General features: G+C 40.6%; 1 protein-coding gene across 2 annotated transcripts; it reads right to left on the bottom strand.

Moving 5' to 3' along the window:
* Positions 1-4,740: 4,740 nt before the first annotated feature.
* On the bottom strand, positions 4,741-11,979 carry arrdc3a (arrestin domain containing 3a). Of its 2 annotated transcripts, none has more exons than XM_037681103.1 (8): positions 11,488-11,979; positions 9,533-9,614; positions 9,294-9,441; positions 9,042-9,144; positions 8,613-8,869; positions 7,709-7,865; positions 7,481-7,623; positions 4,741-6,655 (listed from the first exon to the last, which is right to left on the bottom strand). In XM_037681103.1, exons 1-8 carry the CDS (start codon positions 11,765-11,767, stop codon positions 6,587-6,589), a joined length of 1,239 nt encoding a protein of 412 aa, XP_037537031.1. In that variant the 5' UTR covers positions 11,768-11,979; the 3' UTR covers positions 4,741-6,586. The 2 variants fall into 2 exon arrangements, with proteins under 2 accessions (XP_037537031.1, XP_037537032.1); XM_037681104.1 differs by having other exon boundaries at positions 9,533-9,685; positions 11,488-11,558.

Raw genomic sequence — 11,979 nt, 5'->3', positions numbered from 1 at the left:
CGGTTGGTCATTCAGATAAAAATACATTAATAGATACATAAATTATTTATGATCACCCATGATCCTGTCATCGTTTTAACAGTTTTTATGAGCACAATGTTAATTGTTTTTGTTTGCTATACTGTATTTAATTCACTGTCAAGTCCTGTTATAACAAAACGACAAATGTTTTTTTTCTTCACCACTCAATGGTTATAATGGTCTGTAAGAGCTTATTCCAAGCTTTTGGAATTTGAATGTCTGTCAAAGCAGCACATCAACATTATGACGTTATGACACTAACCTGTTGGGCTGCCGTCGTTTTTATCAACATCTAAAACATCTGAGTTAACCCTCAAATCAGCTGCCGCAGCATTTTGACTTTAGCGCAGGGGTTCTCCAACATTTTGGGTTCAGGGACCCCCTCATAACCCTCCTGTTTATTAAATAATTTTCTTCAATTTGTCTCTTTAATGCAATGGAAATATTTGTAATACTTAAGACCTGTTCTTTAATAGTGTTAATACAAGGGTATTTTTCATTCAAGACACACTTAATTAACAAATGGTTTAATTTCAACTTCCAAAAATTACAGTTTTGAGAAAATTAACAGCATCAAAAACCACTTTGACACTTTACCTCTTCATATAAACTTCTTCTTCTTTTTTCAAATTTTACAGAAAACTTTAAATAAAACTGAACAGAATCATAACAGCAGTAGTCATAACAAGTAACAGGACTTCATTTGTAAACAGATCGATGCTGGAAAGTAAAGAGCAGGCGGGGGGGTCCTCCCCCAGAAAATTTTGAATAAAGTAGATGCTATTTCCTGCCAATTAATGTATTTTAATTGATTGTTAAACATCTATGATTGAAAAAAAACAAAAAACTTTTTTTGGTTTGTTTTTTTTGCAGACCCCCAAGCACCTGCTAGCAGATCCCCAGGGGTCCAGGGACCCCAGTTTGAGAACCACTGCTTTAACCAACACAGAAATGGCTATAATTCAGCCAGTTTTACAGAAATCAAGCTGAAATCTGATACGGTAGTAGCTGAGAGTCATCCTCAACACACCACTGTCATATCTCATGACATATCATATTATCACGAGTCTGTGCAGAACATCGTTTACAAGGTTTGACCAGAACGCTATAACTGTCCCGTCGCATCACAAGACAATTTTAGCTTAAATCATAAAAGGCAGTGTTTGTGTTCTTCAAAGTAATGCTAGCTTTTTCATGTTACATTTACTGTTTCTCATTATTCTCTGTTTAAGTGGTTTGAAGCAGCTCTTCTATGTAGCATGTTTAAAGCAGCGAATAGACGAGGAGGCCTTGAAATTAAACCATTTGTTCTGCCATAGTTCCACATCTGAATCTACTTTTAATACGTTCCAGGAATGAGTGCGTTTATAACACAGCAACGTTTCACGTTTCACTTCAGACATGTGTGTGTGTGTGTGTTCCTGTTATGTCACAGTGATGATGTGGCACTGGCAGGCAGATATTCAGTGGGGCTCAGTCCAGGCCTCCTCATCCACATCAATACTGCCTGGTCACACCGAGCTGCCGAGAACCTCTGGATCACAGGGGGCTTCAGGCGAGTGGGATTAGCTGGTGAGAGGAAACAGCTGAGGCCCATGTAGCGTCAGCATTTACTAATCAGCCCTCTCACTGAGCACACTGTCATGACTACCACCACAATCTATTTTCTCCCCCTTCAATAATCCTTTCTTTTTCAACATACAGGGATCAGAGACACACAAAAAGTCAAAGAGGCCAAGGGGTTGGGGTTGGAGGAGACAAAAGGCAAACTGAAGTGCTTGGTCAAAGCTGGGGGGACAGCTGAGTCAGCACTGAGGTTTTCACAGAGCTGTCACTTTGAGTTGAAAACGTGAACTTAAATAGTTTCTACCTAAATACCCCATGACTCAAAATACATTTAGATATTAAAAACTGCTCTGTTCAGTGATAGCTCCTGGGATTTTATTCCAGCTATTTTTGTTAAAAACAATAATAATGAATAATACATAACAGTCCAATAAAGTTAACTCAGGTCATCTGGATGTTTTTTTTTTTTTACTTTTCCTCCTTCATCCAAAGGACTTCCTCAGTCCAAGGAGCCACAACAAACTCAGTCCCACAAGCAGAACAGTCACTGGACCAACCAGTTTGCTGGTGATAAGTTGGTTTCTGGAGCCCCCCCTCTCCCCCATCAACTCCTCTGAGGCAGCCATAGCCAAAGTGGTTCAAAACATCAAAGTTTTGTTGTGGCTCCTCGGACTGACGAAGTCATTTGGATGAAGGACGAAACATTTCAACAACAACAAAAGAAACCGTCCAGATGACCTGATTTAACTCTGTTGGATTTTTTATTTTTTGGATTATTGAGCATGAACTTTGAAATACATAACAGTCATTCACGTCCAGTATGGTTGAACAGCTGAGCTCACTTGTGAACAAATATCTGCCGTTTCCAGAAACATCAATCAATATCAAACCAGCCTGACGTAACATGCGTGCAGTTGCAATGCATTACCAGTGAAATTGATTACTGTTTCCTGATCGCTGCGCTTCATAATTATGTAGGTCACGTGTAACCAAAAACAGTGCAGCTCTATTTTAAGTTGGCGTTATACAAGTGAAACATTTACTTCAGCTGGACGCTTAGGGTTTGAAAGGCTCTCACGTTTGGCAGTTTGTTCAACAGTTACGAAAATGTGCTAAAAATTAGCACAAAATTAAATATAAATCAGGTTGGTGGAATGCATTTAACTAATATTATAAACTAATGACCTGAAGCCTGTGAATTTGTGTCCATAAAGATTTCAAGGAATTAAAAAAAGGTTGCACATTCAAACCTGGTGTTGTTTAAAACCAGGGCAGCCTTTTGTTGGCATGTGTCATTCACCAAAAGCTAATTATTCATTCGTTTTGCAGCTCTGACTCATTTGGTCTGCAGACATCTAAATATATTATACTTTGTATTTTAATTAGTTCAAAAACTATTAATCAAGTTATGCTTCTTTTCAATGGGTTCAGCATGAAGAAAACAAAACAGTACAATTTTTTTTAATGATTGATGAGTGTATATTCAACCATATTAATGTAACCTATAAAAACTAGAGTACCAAAACATTTAAATAATTAGTATAACACCAACTAATGTTTACGCTGAACACTCTTAAGGCCTTAAGATCAGAAATTTGAAAATGCTGTTCTTCATTTTTATTATTATTCAGTTGTATGAGTTGTTCTGAGGACAACGTGAGAGTTGTGAGAGAATGTGACCCTAACATATGGTGTGAAGTGCGGGGTGACATCTGCCAAATCTACAGTGGAACCGCAATTTGACTAAATAAAAAGGTAAGGCAAAACGAAAATTTTAAATTGGAAATTTTTATTTAATAAATTAACTTTATGATTCTTTAATTCAAAGTTAAACTACATATGTTGGGGACACCTTAGTATTGTGACATGGCAAATTTTTGTATTAAGTTTTGATTAATTTCTACTCATTCATTAGTCTTTCAAAAAAAACTTGAGTTTACTAAATAATTTAATCATACAAGAAAGACTAATTTGAATTTATTTATTGGTAGTGATTTATAATACAATAGATTGATTTATGTGCGATGTGTATTTTTTATTTATTTATTATTTTCGGTTTGAGCCCTTCACCTTCCTGTCAGCAGGCCAGGTGTAGTTTTATAATCCACCACTAGAGGCAGTGTTGAACCACATTGTTCTGTGGACTTATAACCTGTGGACTAAAGATCTCCCAACCCACTTCACATGTTTTCACAGAAGTGAAGCAATGGATAATGATTTATTATATTTTATTTTAACTTTGCTTTTTAAAGCTTGGCTGTAAAAAAAAAAAAAAGGTTTTGTTTTGATCCTGTTAAACATTAACCAGCTAATATGGCACTGGTAAACTGCATATTTACACAAGTTTAAATGGCTCAATAACTTGCATGAAGGATTGAACACAGTAGTGTTTAGTAGTGTACAAAAAACAATGCATTGCAATCCATTTTAATTTAGAACAAATATTTATTCAAATCAAAAGGAAGAACTAGACAAAGGTTAAATCATTCAGAACATAATGTATTCATAGAATATCCATACATCATCATGATTAACAGAACAATAAAACAACGTACACATGGAGAATGAAGAAAATTCAGTGTGTTATATTGCACTTTGTCTCTAAAATGTTCCAGATCCCATCACCCAGATTTGTTTTCTCTGAACATTTCAGCTCCCGCCTTTTTATTAGCAGGTCAGGAGTTTAGCTTAGTATTGATGCTGGACCACTCTGAGCCCCGAGCAAATGGACTATCAAACTGACCAACCTGAAACAAATATGTAAGCTTATTCTTCACCACGTAGCTCCATTGAATTTCCCTAAGATAAAATCCAAACAAAAAATGTCTCACTGCTGTTACACAAAGTTTACCACTAAGGAATTGTTTAGTCTACGACCCCACGATAGCTAAATGTTTCTCAGGGGGAGGCTGCTGATCAACAGCTGCCACCCCATGCCTGAAGGACGGGGATCAGGGAAGTCAGGGGGAAAAAAAAAAGGTTGCTAGAAAACAAAACGGTATGAATGCCCAGAAATAAAATTGGAAACAAAAAGATAAAAGCCGACACTCGTCAGCTTCAGAAAACACACAAAAAGAGGCCTGTTCAAGATGTTGTTTTTTTTTTTTTGCTTTACACTTCACTTAGACGCTTTATTCCTCTTCCCTTTTTGTCCTTTTGAATAAAACAGGTAAAAAAAAAATTAAAAAATACAAGTTTCAAACACGAACGAGAACGAGTTAAACACGGACGCTGAAAAATAGTTATGATCAGGTCTTTTCTGCATCAAGGCCACGACGATAAGATCACTTTAACTTCACTGCTGTTTGTGGATTTACTGTTAGAAGCTGGATCCTGATAAGAGCGTGCACACAACTTGTGGTAGCCATAAATGTAAACTTAACATTACTAGTAATAACAAAAATGACTTAATGCGTTAACGTCCTACACAATCTGCTTTACTAAAAAAAAAAAAACTGACATGGTTAGTACCTACATATTTTGCCTCAGACCTTCACCACAACCATTTTTTTCTTTCTTTTTAAAAGCTGCATTTAAATTTAACCCTTGACCTTGTCAAAATTCTGTTAGAGGTGATCTTTTGTACTAAATGAGTTAGAAAACCAATGTATTACTCATTTCAACCTACTACTATTACTACTAGTTTGACCAGCCTAAACAAGAGGTTTGACAAAGTCCCCAGCGGTTTATTTGTGCTGAGTTTGCTTTTCTAATCTTTTTATTATAACTAGCAATGTGGTTTCACTGGTCTGGTAAATCTGCTTAAAGGTTGGATGCAGAAGGCAAGTGCAGTAGGACAAAAAGGGAATGTGATTCATCTCAAAAAGCTGCCCTGCTTACCTGCAATTTTGTTTTCTCATTGTGGTACTTAATTTTTTTTTACTTTGAACAGTGCAATAAAAAAAAATAAAAAAATCCACATTTTCAACCGCTTGGCAAGTGAGAAAACCACCTGAGACAGTGCTTTTGGGGCAGTTACACAAGCTCAAAACATCAACTAAAAGCTGTTGTACAACTGGAACAAAATAAGCGAACTACACAACACAAGAGGGAGGCGACACTTTGATCCAAGCTTAGGAGGCAACAACGCCTAAAGAGCTTCCACATGGAGATGGGGTGTGTGCAGCACTTGTAGTAAAACTCCAGGTCAGCATTTTTGAAAGTGTGTACTGACAACATAGGAACAAAACAAACAACAAACAAAACAAAAAAAAAAACAGATTCAAACAAATTCAGTGCATGTCTTTCTTTTCAGTCTTTTTTTTATCAAATCCTTTTCTCATCTTTGCTCCAAGATTATACAAATGAGAAGTGTTGAAAGTAAAGCCTGTGGTCTATATTTGCAGTCTGGTGCTTTGCAAAAAAAAAAAGTGTGTGACTTAGAACAAACTGTTAAACAGAGCCACGCAACTCAAGTAAAGAAGACAAATGTGCAAAACAAAATCCCACGTGAGGCAGAAGGACCTAGTCTTTGCTCTGTTAACTGCTGCTAAAAGCTTCCGTCCACACAGACTACAATGGTTACAACATTGTTACTTTTCTCTCTTCGTTCCATTTGAAGTGATTCTGCTGAATATTGGACATGACTAGTCCTGCCTTTATGTTTTGGCCAGGAGATATGTCCCCAATGTGCCACAAGTTCAGAAGAATCATGAGGAGTTTGACAGGCTGAGCCCCGGCGAACCTTTCTCCACCAGTCACACCGTCACCGAGGCTGCTGCTGCTGCTAGAGTGGGGGTGGGGAGTGCCCTCCTGCTTCCCCCATACAGACTTACTCCTCAGAAGGCCGACACAGGAAGATAGCGAACTACAGACTCCCGTTTCTCTTACTGGAGGAAGGAAAGAGTAGATGTGTCTTTGTTGGCTGGATGTTGGGCTTTTCTCATGATGTCAACAGCACCGAGTCAATGCTTTGAACTGACAAAATGTTTAAAGCGTAGACTTGCAAGCAGGTTCCTTGAGGCGCCCCACATCAGTCGGGGCTGCTTTAGGGGTAACCTCAGCGTGATGGACAAGAGTCGAGCCTGTGAGCCTCTGTACGGCTGGCGTGATTGGGGTTAGGATCGATCTAGAGTGGAAAAAGAAGGAAGCAAAATTGTGGTTATTCGTTTCTTTTTTCTAGAAGGGAAATAAGTGTGCGTAGGCCTGTCACGATAACAAGTTGTTTGGTGATTAATTGTCTCAGAAATTATTGCGATAAACGATAACATTGCTTGAAATTTGACTATAATTAATAATTATTGTCAAATTTAAGAAGAAATGTTAATTTGTTTTGAGTGTAGTACCTTTTTTCGACCACCATATGGCAGTATAGGACTGTTTCAACAAAAAAGATGGATAGTGAGGGAGCAGCAGTGTGTCTCTTTTTTTAAGAAAAATGGGAGGGAGGCCCCTTGACGTGACATGGCCTGTCTCTCCCCCTTTTTTTTGTGGTTTTCAAAATGGCGGCCGCTCGGTGTGGTTTCAGCTCTCTAGCATAGAATTTGTCACGAAGCTTTTAATTAAAAAAAAAAAAAAAAAAAAAAAAAAAAAAAAAATCAGTAAACAAGTTCTCAGCTTCTTTTTGCAGAGAAAAACAACTTTTTAGATGAAGGCACGGGTTTCAGCCGTGAATTTTGGAGCTTCCGAGGTTGGACTGATAGCTTAGCTCGTAGCTTAGCTGCTTTTAACGACCCCAAAACGCAATTTTGGACGGTTAAAGAGAAAAGAGAAAGGGAGGGTTCAGTGAAGAGCACCGGAGTTGAGCCTTTTGTCATTCAGTGTCTTCAGAAAGAGAGCGACACGAAGAAACGATAAAGCTGATAAAAGAAAATGAGGATGATAATTTTCATTTATCATGCGATTAATTGTGTATCGCGACAGGCCTAGGTGTGCGCTCTATGAAAGTGCTTACCTCAGAATACAGAGGAGGGGGCTGGAAGCGGAACTCGTGAATGTAGGCGAAGAGTGGACCCTCCAGCTCCTCTCTGACTGCAGGGACGTCCAGGCGGTTCTGTCTCTGCTCTTCAGTCACGATTTCTGCATAGCTTGGAGGAGCTGCGAGTGACGGGGAGAACATTTTAGCACTCTTGTAAAATCAAACCACAGATTAAAATAAAACACGTTCTTCGGTCAGAATTACCTTCAGGTCTTTCTGGCAGACCCATGCCCAGCCAGCTCATGCTGCACTGGCTGCTGACGCTTGAGGTGCGGGAACCGAATGGGTGGAGGGGGATGGTTCCGATGACAAGGGGCAAGTTCAGGGACAAGTTTATCGCCCCTGGTATGTCTACGTATACCTGAGCACAGACATGAAGACACAACAACCGCTTAGAGCTTGCAAATCTTTTATGGTAACGACTCTGTCAACGTGTAGTTAAAAACAACAAGTTTTAGAGGTATGCGTTACATTTGCAGCTCAACGCGGAACGTTTTGTCATGTGGGTCAGTGTATTACAGTCGGCTGCTTAAGGTAGAGTCCTGCCTTTCTGTCTGTTCAAACGGTAAAGACGCTGTAAGCTCCCTCAGGCCAGGTGTTGCTACCAAAACCCTGAGCTAATGCTCTTAGCAGCAAGCGGAGATAACACCTGGTACAATCCAAGGTCCAGTTTTGGCTATGTGAGCGGAGTCACCCTTACCAGGACAGATACGGGGGGGGGGGGGGGGGGGTGTTACTAGGAAATATTGATTGTGTGCAGATAACGGCACAGTGAAATCAGCGATAACGGCGTGGTGAAAGCAGAAACTGTTTGCGTGCGACAACCAATAATCTCTCAACAAATACAAACAAAAAGGAGAGGCTGTTTGACCTAAATGTTCACCGTTTCCTCTACCATTATCCAAGGAGCGTGTCCAAAACCAAAATCCCACCCACCCCCAAATCTCCCTCCATGGCCGACAGTTCCGCTACGTCCGGATGGGGAGCGGAGATTTTCGCAAGCAGTTCGCTTAGAATTAGGACTGTAACACCCCGCCACCTCCCCCCCCAACAAACGTAACACTACCCCTCCGAGAACCGCCAGCATCGCACATCCTGCTCTACTCACCATGAGAGAGTACTCTACTCTGATGATGCTGCAGTCCAGGATGGAGGGGGACACAGGTGGGATCTTCAGCATTTTGCCGTTCCAGGTCTCCGTCTTGCCGGAGGACAGGGACTCCCCCCGCAGGTTGGCCACCAGCTGCTTGACCTCCTTGATCTTCCCTTTGGCACAGAAGGTCTGTGTCTGGTAGATGGCCGCCTTTGGCACCACCATGCGGGAGGAGCAGTTCTCAATCTCAGCAAAAATCTGGATGGACTCTCCTACACCGTAAAAAAAAAAAAAAAAAGAGGAAAGTTAATGTTCTGCTCCAGTGATAAGATTATTGACTATGTTTATGTTTAATCAGTAACAAAAGGAGTATCCTGCAGGATGTGACAGATTTCTATTGACTTATCTGGTAAACAGATGAGTAACAATGGGTTTTAATCTCACCTGGGGTGTATCCCTTCCTTTCGATTTTGGCACTTAGGGAAATAGGACCTGAGGTGCAGAACCAACAGCAAAGCGTCTTGTCTGTTGTGCCAGCCTGTGGTGACTGGAAGGGGGAGAAAACGAACATTATTCACACATTTTTGTTTGTTACAACTAAATGAAAAGCTAACAAGTACCGGTATATATGAGCTACTCAAGTTTTTTCTTATTGGAGCTGAAAAGCTTATAAAACACATGGCATGACGGGCGTACCAACAATAATGGAGTGTTGATGTCAATGTGCTCAAAGACTGTAAATTCCTTCTTGGTTTTCATGGGCAGAAGCCATGGCCTGTGGAGCTCTGCCTTTACCCAGTAGCGCACGCTGCCGTGCTTTCCTTCAAAAGAGGTAGCCAGAGGTCTGCGCGACAGGAAAAAACAGAGAGCAGGCGGAAAAAATATTATAAATGCTAAAACAAAGCCTAGAGCAAACATCTAGCATTGGGACTCACGTCTGTGGAAGCTCGAAGCTAAATGCATACTCGTGTCTCCCTGCAGGAATCGTGGTGAGTCCTTCCTCTGAATTGTCATCGTCTGAAAAACAAGGAGGACAATATTCCAAACACATGTATACCGTACCTGGATAAAATGCTCTACGAAGGCATCTGTAAGTCATATCAAAAAACACAGGGTGGGGGAGACAAAGAAGAGAATAACGGAGTTTACAATAAAGTCGGTCTGTGAGGAATTAATGTATTTGAGAGACAAACAGAAGAGCAATATTTAAGAGAAAGCGTGAAAAATAGTTGTTTTGAGGAAACGGAGCCGCAGGAGATTGGTGCTTTGGCGAGGACAAAGATCTATACGCCTGGGGGGGTTTATTTACGCACAAATGATGCATATATAATAGGGATGCACAATATTATCGGCATAGCGATAAAGTTAAGTATCGGACATCGGCTATTCCATCAAAATCACTCATGGATACAAAAGGCGCTGTTTCAGCACGTTAATCGAGTTTAGATTTGTGAAAATTTACAAATTTGCGCTGTTCGATTGTTGTCATTGTGTTAGAGAGAGGAAATGTCATGAATATATTTGACATTAAACATAATCCAAGTTGAAGTGTTACATCATTTTCAGTCCCCTTTTTTTGGCATCTGCATTTTGTAGCAGGCCAAATTAACAAAGACCATGCAGAAGAAAGTATTTTAATTCCAGCAAGATATGTCTCTGTAAATAGGGCTAGTGAAAAATATATCAGTATTGGTTATCGGGCAAATAAGTTTTAAAATACCGGCCAATAATCCAATTTTGTGCATCCCTAATATATAGACTAGCACTGTACTCCACCATCCAGCTGGAGGGGAATTCACAAACATTTTTATACCTCTCTATTTTACTCCAAAACTGATGCTGCTTAAAAAAGCAAAAAATTCATATATATCTATCTATATATAGATAGATATATAATTTGTTGGAGCTTATTGCACAGCCTGTGCCAGCTCAGCACAGCCTCCACAGCAGCAGCAGTGTGGTAAACAAGTGCGGAGCTGTCAGTCAAAGCAGACTCCAGCAGGAGGAGACCGGCCTGAACCGGTGCGAGCAGCTTCCCTCAGCATTACGTATTCACTGTGCGACGCCGCACACTGCCACAGGACACGCTTAACAGGACAGCCGCCAGCCTTCTCCTGTGGTTATAAAACGTTTTGTCCACATTAGATCTTTAAGAAAGCCTTTTAAACAAAAAGTCTTAATTTACCGAACACAATTGTGACTATAGAAGCTACTTTTATCAACTAACAAAAGCTGCTAGCAATTACATTTTTACGGTGAACAATAAAAAAACGGGTATCTACGTAGCTAGTCGCCTATATTCACCAACAAAACACGTTTGTCTCCACATTCTGTTTTTTTTTTTAAATTTAATTAAAAAAAAGTTGCTGAATTTTCTATCACCCTGCAGAGTAATTACGTCACGAGCCACACACGAGCATTTCAACCAACCACAAGCGAGAACCAGCGCTTTGCCCCGCCCCTTCCAGGACCAGTTTTCAGAACAGGATTGAACCGCTTTGAACAATAGGGGGAAAACTTCGACGTTGTCAAGCGATGAAATTTCCCAACAAAGCTTAAAATTAAATCGAGGAAAGTGTGCACTCTCTTTCAAGCGTGTGTCAGAATTAATTTCATTCTTATTTCTGCGTTAAAGCTCGATTTTAAAAAAACAGGATAGGTGCCCGAGCAGCTGTCATTCATTCTGACACTCCCGAGTCACAAATAATCAAAAAAGTGGAGCTCCAGTCGTTGTCATGAAGTGAAATCAACAAGTCCCGCAACATAAGCCATAAAAAGCGACAATCCTTCAACTTCTAATCGTGTGCATCCCTCTGCTAAGTGCATCAGTGAACCTGATCCCCAAACCAGCGAGGAGGAGAGCATCCCATCTTAAAAAACAACAACTTACCTCGTTCGTGTCCGATTAAAATATCTTTGTGGTTCAGGTACTCCACTTCCTCCGTGTAGTTCTGGGTGTAGGCAGTGTTGGAGCCAGCGTTCCTCGACTCGGTCCAACGAACTTTTGCGAATCCCTTCGCGTGGATTTTGAGAGATTTCACGCGGATCTCCCCGGTGACTTCGACGACCACCCTCCCTGAGACGCAGTCCCCGCTGGAGAACACGGGGACGTTGCTGTCATTGAAACAGTCGTAGCTCACGGTGAAGCTCTTCACCTTTCCTAGCACCATGGTGATGGAGGATAAGCTTCACCTCTTAAAACACCCCAACTAAAATAATGTAAGAAAACAGAAGACACTGATCAGTATCTCTGCCCTGCGAGCAGCAGCGGGCACGATCAGGGGCTTCTTTGTGAGCAGTTCATTGAAAATGTGAGCAGGCTGATAACCAGCAGCTGATGCTGTTATCATCTGCCTCTCTGCAGGATGGTCTCAGTCACAGA

This window comes from Nematolebias whitei, chromosome 8 (genome assembly GCF_014905685.2).
Source record: "Nematolebias whitei isolate Nwh7 chromosome 8, NemWhi1, whole genome shotgun sequence".
Classification (NCBI taxonomy): Eukaryota; Metazoa; Chordata; class Actinopteri; order Cyprinodontiformes; family Rivulidae; genus Nematolebias; species Nematolebias whitei.
This window is presented reverse-complemented; position numbering and strand designations above follow the sequence as displayed.